Here is a 14448-nt window from a genome sequence, read left to right on the forward strand (position 1 = left end):
TTGTAAAATCACTTCCACCCCTTAGAAAACATCTTCCCTGCACGGATCATATGAGCTGCTGTAGCCGACGCTTGCGTGTGGCTTGATCTGCTCAACTGAAATAACATTAAAAAGTTACACTTTGTTATAAAAGTTAGGAGAGAAATCATGGTAAATGATAAAGAATTGCTCAAACTGGTAAATACCTGTAATCACCACGGTATATATATGCACAGGAAATCCTTTTTACAACACTGGTTTAACAGGATACGAGCTGCATATGCATTTAAAAAAAAACCAAAACACACATTTCTTCTTGTTTCTGACACTTCTCTAAACCAGCTCCACTCGACAAGGGTAGGAAAAAAATGGTTAATAAGCAATATTAATCTTCATTCAAAATGAACCTTTTAATAAATCTTCCAGGATGTACTTGCAGTGTAACTATTCTGCATTTAAGATGTTGATACTTCTTGCAGATGCAAATTTCAAAGACCTTCATAGCATTTTCTAGTTTCAAATTGTCTGCCTAGTATCAAAAAGAGAATATTTTAGTGGCCTACTGCTACAAATAAGCCACAAGGTGTGTGTGTATAATTAGGTCATATATATTACAAAAAAAAAGATTTATTGAAATCTTGAAATGACAAAACAAACTGACAAAACTAAAAGTTTGGCTCTTCAGAGAATTGTTGCAAAGGTTTGTCTTTTTACAGGTAATACAGACAGGAAATACAAGTCACTCAATAAACTATTCATAAAGGATATGAAAGTAAAACTTTACATTCGTGAGGCATTTCAGTCAGTCACTGACTACTAGATAAGAAAATACAATTTTGCATTAGTAATATGCCATTGAATGTATGAAAACAAGCCCAAACACCAGGTCATGCTCAATAAATCTGCCTCTATACTCTCCATATATGTATGTAAAACAAAACACACACAAAAAAATAGTTAGAAATACACGGATTCTGTCTACTTCAATTGTATTTTACAGGCCAAAATAGTACACAGGTATTTTCAAAACGGTTTAACTTAATATTTTATTACAGTTCATTATTACACTTGCAAATTAAGTAATGCCTGCCATTTTCAAAAAATTACAATTTGAGCCTAGAATTGCTAAAAAATGTTTTGGTCACTATTTACAAAAAACACAAGTATCTAAACTACCCAAGCAGGGAAAATGCATCTGCTGTTTTCTGATAATGGCAGATATTACTTTCACAATATACAAAAAAACAAATTTTGATTTCTGTGCATGTTCCTATGGAGATTTGGAGAACGACATTCCTTTCCATGCCTAAACAGTACACACAATTTACTGATGATGAACACAAAATGTACTGTTAAAGAAAGAAAAAACTTGTGTGTTGGGTATTCTGAAAACCGGCATTTTACATTAAAATATATTCCGACGTGCACTTACGTTTTTTGGTATGGTTATTTACACAAGGCATCAGCAATCTGTATACATATTTAGGCATACAACTTCAGCAAGGAAAAACTTTACAATGGCTGCACTGACCACTCCAACTTTCAAGAAAATATTACTACTACGGTCTTCTGCAGATTTTATGCATTATCTGGATTAGGGAGAAATTAACACACGAAGGTAGGGGCAGTTTTTTCTTTTTTTCTATTTCCCTCTCACCCACCCAATAAACATCTCGCATCCCCAGAGCAACATTACAACCAAGAAAAATATGGGGGAAAAATACAAGGTAAAAAGAGTCGAATCACAACAGGAACTGGTATCTGGGCACGGATTTAATCATCTTCTTCACCGTCGTCATCAGGGTCTCTTTTTCTCTTCTCACCTTTTTCTTCTTCTAAAAAAGAACAAGAATATATACAGATGATATATATATTTTCAGTTGCATATATCGTATAACCCATCCTATACAAGCTACCTTTAAATAACAATTAAAAACAGGAATCAAACTGATTATTTTACTGTGTAGGGCTTTCTGTATCTAGATGAATACCGATTTAAACGTGGACAATCAATAACTGAGCAATAGTTTATGCATTTCGGTACTTCTGTAATACTGGAAATCGGTTTAGAATGACCTCCTTGTCCTTTTGTTTAACACTAACAGCAGCATCAGCAGGCAGTAAGCCCCACTCCAACACACACAATATCTTTGATTCGTATAAACGGAGGACATTTCATGTATTTTACCATCTTCCTCTTCATCGTCTACTTCATCGTCTACTTCACCATCTACGAGTTCTTCCTCCTCTTCCTCCTACAAGGAAACAAACAGCCAGAATTCTCATAAGTTAATTTCGCTAGTCCAACATATGCCACATTTAATTCCAAAGGCTTCCGGGAGCAGGTCAGCCAGCCATATGAAATTGCCTTGTGGATATGCAAACCCAAATGAGTCCTGCAAGTCAAAGCTACAATTTTCTGTTAAATCCTTTTCAAAACACACCCATCTCACAACCTATATATTATGGCCTGTATTGTAGAAAAGTTATTTAAACTTCTTGCTTCAAGTATCAAGTCTGAATTTGTTTTTTTTGACGACGAAGCTCAACGATAACCAGTTAACGGTTTATCTTTTATGTCCATGTGCTTTGTACATGCCCAGCAGCGAGGCGTGGCCACGGCTGCTAATATGCCTACAACCCCCCTCAAGGAAACCAGATTACCAGACGTCTACAAACAAACCTGGATGCATTTTTACAAGATTAGGAAAAACGGCCTAAACATGGTGGTTAAAAAAACAACCTGCCTCGAGTAAACCTGTTTCAGGAGTTTCTGTCATGCTATTCACCCCAGCCATCTCCAAAATGTGGAAGACACATCTTTCACCACCACATAAATCCGGATTTTATATTGAATAGGATTACTTAACACTTTATCCCGTTTGTAAAAGGTGATTATGAAGTTACGTGGCTTCTTGGCACAGTCCATATATAAAAAGAAAAAAAAAAAAACTATTCTAGAACTAGCTCCACAGGACTTCGTGACCTGAAGCATACATGTGGATGTAATGCATCTAAATCGACTTGTGTGTATATTATTACTGAGGTGATAAAGTCAAATCAATATTCTTGGCAACTGAGGGATCCCATAAATAACCATGCTGGATACAAGCAGATACTTGAGTAAGGAACACCTACTTCTTCCTCACTGATTTCCTCTTCCTCCTCCCCTTCCTCTTCGTCCTCTTCCTCCTCCTCCTCGTCATCTTCTCCGGCAACTGCCTCTTCATCATATTCCTCCTCCTCCTCTACCTCTGCACGAGAGGAAAAACAAAAGTGAACACAGAACAATCCACCTGATCTACAGACAGGGCAAGAACTTTCTTCTGAAGCTACATACCATCGTCATCATCTTCGTCATCATCATCCTTCCATGCTTCTGTATCCGAGTCTGGTGCTTCTTTATCCTCCTTGTCGTAGCCATCCAGGTATGTGAGTTGAGGAAGGAGCTTGAAAACATTTTCTCTGTAGTCATTTAAGTTCGTCACCTCGCAGTTGAAAAGGTCTAAACTCTTAAGATTTTCTAACTTTTTCTAAAAGTAAAACAGAAAAGACAGGTTACGTTAGTAACATATGCATCTCCAAGAATATGCTTTACAGTTAACTGCCTCCTTGACATGACCACTCAGCTGGGTTTTTTTCTATAATTTTGACCCACTTTCATCTAATTGCTTTTCAATTAGGTTCTGGACTTTGACAGCATCCTACTTTCTACAAAGTTTAGTGCAATTGTACACCGTAACAAATGCAGGAAAGTGCTTTCCAAGATACGGCAATCAAAAACCAATCGGGTATCAACTCAAATTAAAAACGACACAAGTCCTCCAGAAAATGCGTTTAGTACTGGCCAGATGTAGGTCACCATCACCTAGATTCTGATACATGAAATGCTTGTACAAAGTTTTTATTTATTTAGCGTTTTACGTACCCAACTTAAACTTCAGTATTTAACCTTCTGAAAGTGTATAATATATTATATATATATATATATATATATATATATATATATATATATATATATATATATATATATATATATATAATTATTTTTTTTAAATCTATTTTATTTTATTACCTATGCCGTTTTGGGTCAGCACCTATATGAAAGATTGGTGAACTTATAACCCAGGATGTGTTCTTAATTTTCACAATGAGGCCAAATAAAAACTCCCCACTAGAGGTGCACACCAGTAACTTCTTTCCCCTGAAAGGACACTATCCAGCAGACTCACTGGTTTCCAGGTGGAACGGTTCACACCCCAAGCGGTCCATTTTATTCTGCCTCATAAGAGTAATTACACCTTGATCATGTCTGCTCAGAGACTACCTTGAAAGTTAAATATGTTGGTGTGACTTTATTCAACATGCAAAATACCTGTGCGTGCTGAAACAGTGAAAATGTATAATTAAGAACACATACCATGGAATAATAAACATTAAACACAATAAGAGGGTGAAGGAACTCACCAGAGGTTCTATTGTGCTGAGATCTTTTATTTTGTTGCCGCTGAGGTTGAGATGTGTGAGATTTGGGCATTTTTCTGCCAATACTTCCAGTCCTCCTGAGATTCTGTTGTCACTGAGCTCAAGCTGCAAAACAAACTCATAGGATAAATGGTGTACTTGACAGCTAAAAACATTCTGACCAATTATGCCCAAAAAATAGTACCGCCCCATCATACCTTTTTAAGTTTGTTTAACTTCGGCAAGTTTCCCACTGATGTTAGGCCTACGTTGATTGTGCTTAAGAACTCCAGTCCCTCAAACTCATCTGTGAGGCCCTCAATTTTACCTTCATTTGAACGACAGTTGTCTAGAACAAGTTCTTTAACCTGGAAGACAAAACAGGAGAAGTTAAAACATATGCCCCTCCCTTGTAGACATAATAGATCCAGTCTTGTTAATTATTTCATTCTGCATACTACAGAATGAAAAATGTCTCTCCAAATTGCACTGCTGTTAATTGTGTGGGCTGTTCTATTGCTAATAAGCTGTGCAATATGCCAAGCATTATTTCAAAAAGTTTAACCGTTTCAACATACAGCATAAATTTAGTGGGTGAAATACATTTTAAAATATCCTCTAGGAGAGGTTGCATGTGTGATCAGAATGAATTAATTGAAGGTATAAAACCAACAAATGTGATAATTGGTTCATGTAGCACAAAGCGACAGCTAGGAGATGGATTTGTAACAGTCCGCTCAACAGCAAATCCCAATGAAGAGAGTGCTAGAATAGGTCAGACTGTAGTTTACTTGGGCAAGCTGAAATTGTGCCAAATACTTGTTGTTTCCAACTTCTGACACAGAGTGTTGCTTGCATAGTGTGTTATATTGCTCCTTTAAAAGCACTCACGTCTCATGTACAGATTGATGTCTTCAGATGGAACCATGCCAAAACGAGGCATGAATACTCATGTAAACCTATCCTATTGACCTCCTATTTGTTTGCAATTTCAAGCATGCTTGTATCAGCGCTCACTGTTTCAGTCACCAATAATCTTGCAATATAACACATAGAAGTAGCACTATATATGTAATCATTTCAAAAGCACAAATAATGTACAGTAAACTCATTTCAAGGAAACAAAAAAATGAACTGGTTGGTGACTCTGTTCCGAGAGGGCCATTCCACTCCAGGTTTACCTGGTCACATGATTAGCCCAAGTACTTTAAAATGACTTGCCTGCAGATTCAATTGGTTCAATGTAATAATGAAGGTTGGACTAAAGAACTGGAAAGAAGAGTTTGACTACTCATGGATTAGCCTAACCTCATGGAGTCATCCAAACAAAAACGGTTTAAAATATAGCAAAACCTACTTACTGGAGTTCTCCTAATTCTTACTGTACTGCCTAACAGACTGAAAAGATAGCCATTTTTATGCCTTCAAAATCTATTCCCCTGTCAACCGTCTTACTTAAACTCCACACACACAGATATATTGTTTCCAGGCATTTTGAAGTGAACAGGGTTAACAATTCATTATCATTCATCTTCATTTTTTCGTTTGTATGTATTACTTTTCTCATGCCAGAATAGTGTGTGTTTATAAAATGGGATCTTCCACAATAACACACTGTGGGAAAGAAAGCCTGGCATATAAAAAAATCACAAACTACAACTTCACAGCTTTTTAAAAAGGTTACGCGAAAGCATTTTTAAAACAATCAAAAAACATTTAAACGTGTTTTGTTTGCATAATAGTTAAACTAGGGCATGACATGTACTACTATATACATACCTATTTTTAAAACAAATAATGAATTACTGCCAAAATAAAAAGCGACTTCCACTTTGTATACGTGTGTATTTCCTGTTCAGGGCACCCCTCACATTCCCTTTGAATGATTACCGTTTCATTTGTGTTTTGAGACATCAATAATAGAGCTGCTATATTCTTGTAAAACATGAAGCACGGATAGCATACGCTCCTGTGTGCAGCCTCTAGTATCAGTGTGGCGTAAGGTATTTCCACAGCACAACTACAGAGCAGCGAAGGCGCTCTCTCCTCGTCTGTAAATTACAATCGTTGTTCAATAACACCCAATGCTGCCCACGTATTGTAAATCGCAAAACAACAATAATAAATAAAATCAGACTACAAGGTTTGCCCACCCCTAAACGTGAAATAATCACACTGTTAAAAGTACACGCACCAATACAAGAACGCACAACATTCAAATGTGTCGAGACTCCCAGTTTTGGCCGGAACATACATAACACAGCGAGTTTAACTATTACTCATAGAAAATATGCTCAAATGTATTTTTAAAAGCAAGTCGATCTTCCTGCTGCGCTACATTTCATGCCGGGGACGAAAAATACGAAGACATATTTAAATAACCCCCACCGATGTGAAATTAAACTGCACTCATAATGATAAATCGGTATGTCTTTATTCACCCCAATGACAACGCCACACAGACAAAATGGCTGACTACACCGCGGTTTGCACTGGGTACCCTCCAGTAACACCAAACGCAACGCAACCCCGGGGACTCGGGACTCTCCAAACCACATTTTAAACACCCAACACACGCCGTTCCTGTATCTTCAAATTTATTACGTGATCAAAAGGCGTTATTGTGGTAATTTAGATACAATTGCCAATCTCCTCGAAATGGGTTACAATCGCAAAAGACGTCACGACAACAGTCTATACCAAAATATATTTTAATCAGTAGTTAATTAAGTTGAATTCATTTGAATGCAGCCTTCCTTTTTCAGTTTAATAAAATGGCGGCTTGTCGTCCTAAATACGGCTTGCTCGGATCTGTCCAGCGCGAACCAAACTTACAAAACTTATTTATTTGGTCGATTAAAAAACCTCAGGAGACCAGATCGACAAATCTGCGATTTGTAAGTTTTAGACGATGCCGCCTGAAAACAAGCATTATATGTCCAGCACACAGACGCCCCGTTGCATGTACACAAAGCGAGGCAACACCAGCAGCCACTACAATACAGCCGAGTCTGAAAATCCAGCACAAAACAATTAAATAGAAACAAACTACCATTATTTATACAATAAAGAGTTACTCTGTACATCACGTAGCGCTGTATTACTTTCTACATCTACCCCTCACGTCTGTATCATATTTAATTAGTTGTATGTAAGATTTTAAAATGACCATATGCTTTTAGATGTTTTCTACTATGGCCTAAATAAAAGTAATAAAAAAGGGGGGGAATAAACTAACATTAGATTTTTTTAATTAAAAAAAAATAAAAAATGAAAAGGGGCATTGTCCAAATAGGTAATGTCTTGAATGTATGAATGTACTGTAATCCCAAATAACCGAAACATGTATTTTAAGGAGGCTCGTAATAGACAGCCCCAATCACAAAACAAGTTTACGTAATTAACGGTTTCCTCACACTATTAATAATGTAAAAATTAAAAATGTTTGCAGACATTAAAAAAAAAAAAAATGACAGCATGCCTCCTTATTAATATGCTGCAGATTTCATGCCACGGTCGCAGTCACTGTATCTGTCCCGTCTAAGTTATAGATTTTATACACTGGTGCCGCCGCATTTTTGATTAAACAAATACATAAATAAAACAAAATTAAAAGAGAAAGCGAGTTTAAAGAACATGGTATGCATGAAAAAATAAAAGCAGTGAAAACATCCCACCAATCTGCAATGTTGTGTGGTCAGGAAAAGGGCGCGTACGTGAAGACTACAAAGTTACAAATATGGCTTCTCATTCTGTGTGCACAGCTAGCAATGGAGATCAAACAGACATCCACCACGCAGAGAGAGAGAGAGAGAGAGCAACAGTGTGACACAATTTAAGTTTTCAAAGCAGATGTAAAATTAGAGAGACTCTCCCTATAAAAAGTTACTGATCACCTTATGTATTTATAAACCCATTCAAGATCGTTTCGACGGGCTCTACGCGTGCGCCTCCTGGCACCCACATTTCGCACCCAGGCTGCTGTACTCAAATCAAGGGCAGCGTTGCTCGGCTTACGTTTTAGATGTATATGGCTATACACACACACAACGAAATAGCTTCATTAAATTCTTACGTCTGACGGTGTTCGATTCCGGAGCTCTAGATGAATCCTTTTCTTCATGTCCATCTTGGTCGCGCAAGCTTGAATTTTAATTTTGCAACAACCAGACCCGTGTTAGGACTTGAGGGGCTCTTTAACAGAACAACCGCCTCTCAGCCGCTGTGCTGCAGCTCATTCAAACATGACAACTTCGGGGCGGTCACTAAACATTGGATTGTCGTCACCACTGACTAACCAGAGATGCAAGATAAGGTATCAAAACTCCCATCTCAAACGCCCAGACCGTACAGCGGCAAATCAGCTTGCAGGGCGGGACCACAAAGATTAAACGTTAGGTTGAGCGAGTGAGAGGAGTGTGCATTTAAGCGTCCTTTCTGCGTTGAAGTGCCATTGCTTCGGCCTGTTTAAAGGTGTGATTTCAATAGTTACTGTGCACAATGCATGTATGAAGAAATATTAAATATGAGGACGGAAATATAATTGTATTATGTGAAACATTTCACTACACTTTCATAACCACGACAGTCGCCATGAGATCATATTTTATTTTACACGATGGTACTAACTTGAACGACAGGCTGCCTGTGCTTGCAAACCACGAACAGCTTCGACGTCAGATTACTATTGCAGCACGATGTTATTATTTCGGTCTCTCTAATCAATAATCTCATCCACATTCGTCTTGTTGGAATATGGAGAAATGCAATTAACATCATAACCTGCATCTAATCTACAAAATAATGGTATGACAAGCATATTACCTAAAATTAGGCAACAGCATTCCACCAAATAAACTTGCGCGCTGCACTATTTAAAATGTCCCCTTCTCGTTATATGAGGTGTGTTGTGCCAGCACTAAGTATTCCCAAAGGAATTACACCCACTGGGATATTTCCTGAAAGAAACTAATAATACGCATTCTTTATATTGCTTCGTGCACGTCATGCCATTGAACAGTCCAAAAATACACTTCTGCGGTAACATGCTTCCATGCTGAAGCAACGCCATGTCAAATCTATGGCACTGTGGAATCCTGAAAATTACACTTCACACCACGTGGTTGCCTCAGCAGTAGTAAACTTATTGAAAATAATATACTGAGCAAAAAGGCGCTTCACCACTGCAAAATAATAACAAACATTTAGAAAAAAAAAAGCAGCCTACGTGTAGTGGAGATGTAGGGTGCCGTTTTTAAAACAGAAACGTGGTTGTGTTGTTTTTGCACAACGCATATTGCTCCGCTCTCTTCGGTTATATACTTGGTAAAGACATTCCCGAAAACTTATCAACTTTGTACGCCTAGGAGGGGCTACTGCAGGTGTCTAGTACAACCGAAACTCAATACAAAAAATGCACTATTGCATCTGTGCATGCATTTTGTAAAAAAACAAACACAAAATAAATAAAATTAAAACTTGGTGGTTTTAATAAGAGAAAGATACGATATGTGGTAGCTTTTGTAGGAAAGTGTGCCATATACCGTAGGTTATATTTGAGTTATTCTGAAAAAAAAACTTCAACACGCACAAAATGGGATGCAAACAACCAAAAAAAATGACATTTAGCGCCCCGTACCTATTACACAACACACCTTAGCCAAGTCCATGTCTGTATGGAAGAAAATCCAACAAAAACAACATCGTGTGTAATATTAAAAACGCCTAGCTTTACTGGACAACCTTGAGCCTGTACTCCAACAAACCAGATCCGTTTCTCCTTGAAACCTTACTCCGGTGAAAAAAACAGCAACTTCAACATTTTCAATTTGACGTGGAGTTTCGAGAAACGAACAGTAAGAAGTGGACCTTTTGCCTACACTGTCAATGCGTCATTTTTAACAACCTATTTCATTCAATTCAGTGTAGTCTTCATACTCCATCTGGTAGTAGTTTATTTATTTATTTAAATTCCAGACACTGGTAGACTCGTAATTCAGTTGATTTAGTCGGACTGCCGTGTTGCATACAGGTTATATTTCTTGAACAGGACCATACAGATAGAATACAACATTACTTGACACTTCAGCTAATTAACGAATCAGTCCAGCACAATACTGAAACATCTTTACAATTTGCTTCAGTAAAGCGTGCCTTTTGGGTGTTTCCTCTTTACAATCATTTCATACGCTTTTCCAATTTAGCTGTATTATTTCTGTTTACCATAATTCAAAGTATTACAAAAACTGTACATCTTTAATAAACAGCTTCTCGAAAAAAATAATCTGAAACCGTGTAAATGCCAGAACCCATGTATAATTAAAGTTACAATAAATTGCAATAATACCTTTGGGGAACTACTTGGTTGGTACCTTCCTAATATCTATTTGCCCTCCACTGTTGCTATTTTTTTCACAAGCGTGTCATACTAGCCCTTCTTAGTAAAAGTCAACATTTGGCAAAAACAACAACATAATCCGGGCTTTACAAATCTCGAAAACAACTTCACTTTCTTCTCGGAAATTACGTCTAAAGTGCATGTGTGACAGGACGCTGTGCCAATCACAAGCCACCACACTGCCATAAAACATTTAAAAATTAAACCAACCAATAAGAGCACGGCGTAAAAGATTCAGCTTCCGCTTCTCATTGAAGCTGCATTCCAAACTGTTGGCAAAAAAAAAAGACAAAGAAGGTCACCTGACCAAACCAGCGCCATCTTGTCCGCAATAAAAGTACAGTTTTAAACAATAAAATATTCATTATTTTAACTTAATGTTCGAAAGAAATGAATTGACATTACCTATTACTCGGGTCATTTCTCTGATGAGCTCCGCTGCCGCTTTTAAAGGCACGGAAAAATGCGAAGAAGCGCAACTGCGTAACAGTTATTGTTTTCAAATGCACTGACTCGGTTGCTGCCTGGCGTCTCTTGTTTTAATAACGTCATACAATTTTGAATTCATTTCGTGACATTTCAACAAAGTTCCAGCAGATGCTGTGAAATGGAGTCTTCGGTTGTTGATTTCGCGGTGGACTGGGTTTTCAGCCCGCCTCTGTGAGTAAATTGGAGCCATTTTTGGATCTCCTTGCGTGGTCACGACCATTTTTTCCGCTGGGTGTGTCACACTGGCGGCCCTGCACTGCAGCTGCTGCTGCTGAAACAGAAAACGGAGCGACTGCGTGCATGGCGCACGCAGCGTTCATACTACTTACTACTAAATTGAACACTCAGTAGTCGTATGCCCCGAAGAGAACGGCAAACCAGTCACCCCTTATATTGCACACACAACATTTTCTATAACCCACAGTAATGCACCACATTCACGTAAAACACTGGCAATAAGAATGGTAAACTTAACTGAGTGTTTTGTTTATTGATCGCATTTGGAGTGCTACCGATAATACCGTTAGATTTATACTCCCAAGTAATATTGGAATTGCTTCGCGCATTAAACTAAGTATGAATAAAGGCCGTTTAGAAACAGACTTGAAAGGGTTATACAGATTTCAGTTTAGTTTAATTAACGTGAAATGGATGCATACAAGTGCAATACTTTAGTTTGGTATTGGCTATTGGTTCTACCTCGCTTGTAGTATAACAACTACAGCAATTGCATGTTGTCCCGTTGCAAATTTGTATTCATTTTGTTAATGAAAACTTATAAGTAGCATTCTCTGCTGTGCAGCTAATATTTCACAAGTCTTCATATCCAATGCACTAATCACTAATCAAGCATGTTCAATAAACCATGGCCTACCAAAAAGAAAATAAATCTGTCAGTGCACCATTATGATATCTAAAGCATATTGCACAATGCTAAGATGCTAGTAATTTAAAGTAATTACTTGTATAAAATGGTGCAGTTATCTCTATTGAGAGCTGATTGGCTATACATTGCTGTGTCGAAAGTCGTGTATAACTGAACTTTGGCGAGACAAAAAAAACACAACATTTTAGCATCCCATAGACATATTGCAAGTAGAACCCCTTCCCTCGTTTTCATTTATGTCTTTATAGCGTTCTAGCGCCATCAAGTGTTCAACGCAAATACACCCACTATAAGATGACTCCCAGTAACAACGAATAACAACTACCTATATGTATTTGATTGTTGTAGTCATTATTACAGTCCAGTAGTTACAATTTAAAGCAACCCACTTTGAACGTTCACCGTTTCGGTCATATTGTTAGCTGCTGTCTGGACAAATAAGCCCTGTCTATCGCGCTCTTAAAACGGCATTAGTGATCGTTTGTTCCAAAGATCAGCCAAGGTGTGGCAGCTAGAATTATATATATATATATATATATATATATATATATATATATATATATATATATATATATATATATATATATATATATATATATATATATATATATATATACTTTATATTATAATATACTTTATTCTTGTATCAGAATCCTGGTTTGCTAATTTAGGGTAATTTTCTTTTTTTTCCTTTTTTTTTTTAAATTGATATAAGCGTCGTTTAAACGGTATGATCTGCGGCGTCACATCTCATGTCAAACCACATACTACAGACTGAAGTTGTCTATGGTGTTCACATTTTTTTAAAAAAATGATGTAGCGGAAAAATTACATTGGAATGTGTAGCATTTCACAAGTGAGCCCACAGAGGATTCAAAACAACATGGACAAAATAAAATAGCAATAGGACTTCAAACAGAATTGGACTTCAAACAGAATATTGAAGATTGTAAAAGCTTGAGAAAAGGGTTCTAGCCTTTTCTAGATAACATTCAAAGATTTGTTTCTCGGTTTCCAGCAATGGAAATGAGAAATGGGATACATGCTACCAAGTGTGCACCACAAGTGCTGCAACATAATATGGTTGAATGAAGCAAAACATTACACATGCTAAGTAACTATCTCCAATTTCTACTCATGTATGGACAACATAACATTTTCAAGACCTTTGAGTTTTTGTCAAGATGGTTTTCAATCTTCAAGGTCTTCAGTGTGTACAGTTTGAACCATTCTCGTCTTGAAATAACACCAGTCTTTGACTCCTTTTGTGTTTGTTTTTTATCAATATATTTTGTGAAATGCTCATGATCTAGGATCTCCATTAAATGTAAAATTCAAATTTATTATAAGAATAAAAGTGTTTGCATCAGTGGTGATTTCGAATGTATTTTCCAGCAAGTTTACATTTGTTTACTTGAGTTTCTTAAGGTTTTATCTCAGAATTTTTGATTGTGAAAATGAAATTTAATGAAAATTAGCAACCTTTTTTGAAAACTGAACCACCGATGCAGATACCGCTTTATCCCATTGACCAAAAACTTGAAAATATAAACTGTAGAATAAATTACGAGAGAGAAGCAGCCATAACAAATATCATTTGAAGGGTTATTGATCAGGTAAAAAATGAAAGATTATTAGCATATCACAGGTAAGGAAGCCAATCAAATACTCCCTCTCCCTCTCCACAATTTTTTTTTGTTTTATTACAAAAACTCTTGCTTTAGAAACCCCACTGAAGGTCTATGCAAAACACCCACTTTAACTGTGCTATCTGTTGCAGCGTGTCAGTAACACATGTTCTGTGATGGCTACAGTCTTAGTGATGCCTCACTAAGCTCATTATTCTGTCGCTAACTGAAGTAGAATGTTCTTTCACAAAACAACAAGGTACTAAAATAATAACTCTTCATTTATAAACCAGTAATTACCATACAGCAGAAAGCAATGGTTTGCATATTAGGAAATATAAAAAGGTAAAGAATGACAGGTAAGCTGTTCTTTTAATTCTTTTTCAAATCTATTATTTTTATTATCTGTGTTTTTTTTCTTCTTTTCTATGGAGACAAGTTTAGATCAAACTAAAATGTTCTGCACATTGAAATGTAAAGCTCTGGAAACTACATTGGATTATATATTTTTTATAAGCAAGCAATGCAATGCAAGTTGTATCATTTTTGTGACTTTTTGCAATATCTGTTCCTCATTTATCACAGTGTAAGTTAATAATCATACA

At 36.8% G+C, this 14448-nt stretch overlaps 1 protein-coding gene, 1 long non-coding RNA gene and 1 other non-coding gene across 3 annotated transcripts; all 3 read right to left on the reverse strand.

The window, feature by feature from the left end:
- Positions 1-590: 590 nt before the first annotated feature.
- LOC117428415 (acidic leucine-rich nuclear phosphoprotein 32 family member A-like) lies at positions 591-8723 on the reverse strand. The gene is made up of 7 exons (XM_034047406.3): positions 8519-8723; positions 4662-4811; positions 4447-4569; positions 3320-3512; positions 3118-3233; positions 2168-2234; positions 591-1814 (listed from the first exon to the last, which is right to left on the reverse strand). Exons 1-7 carry the CDS (start codon positions 8570-8572, stop codon positions 1753-1755), a joined length of 765 nt encoding a protein of 254 aa, XP_033903297.2. The 5' UTR covers positions 8573-8723; the 3' UTR covers positions 591-1752.
- On the reverse strand, positions 5166-5297 carry LOC117429989 (small nucleolar RNA SNORA28). The gene has a single exon (XR_004548480.2). It is a non-coding gene; the product is annotated as a small nucleolar RNA SNORA28 (small nucleolar RNA).
- A 2324-nt stretch (positions 8724-11047) lies between the features above and the next one.
- LOC131699162 (uncharacterized) lies at positions 11048-11924 on the reverse strand. Its single transcript, XR_009308068.1, has 2 exons — positions 11246-11924; positions 11048-11109 (listed from the first exon to the last, which is right to left on the reverse strand). It is a non-coding gene; the product is annotated as an uncharacterized LOC131699162 (long non-coding RNA).
- Positions 11925-14448: the final 2524 nt, after the last annotated feature.

This window comes from Acipenser ruthenus, chromosome 21 (genome assembly GCF_902713425.1).
Source record: "Acipenser ruthenus chromosome 21, fAciRut3.2 maternal haplotype, whole genome shotgun sequence".
Lineage (NCBI taxonomy): Eukaryota > Metazoa > Chordata > Actinopteri > Acipenseriformes > Acipenseridae > Acipenser > Acipenser ruthenus.

Coding starts and splice junctions, on each gene's coding strand:
- LOC117428415 (XM_034047406.3), bottom strand. CDS start 8,572: ATGGACATGAAGAAAAGGATTCATCTAGAGCTCCGGAATCGAACACCG. Junction 4,570..4,661: donor AGTTAAACAAACTTAAAAAG/GTATGATGGGGC, acceptor TTTGTTTTGCAG/CTTGAGCTCAGTGACAACAG. Junction 3,234..3,319: donor TGACGAAGATGATGACGATG/GTATGTAGCTTC, acceptor CCTCTCGTGCAG/AGGTAGAGGAGGAGGAGGAA.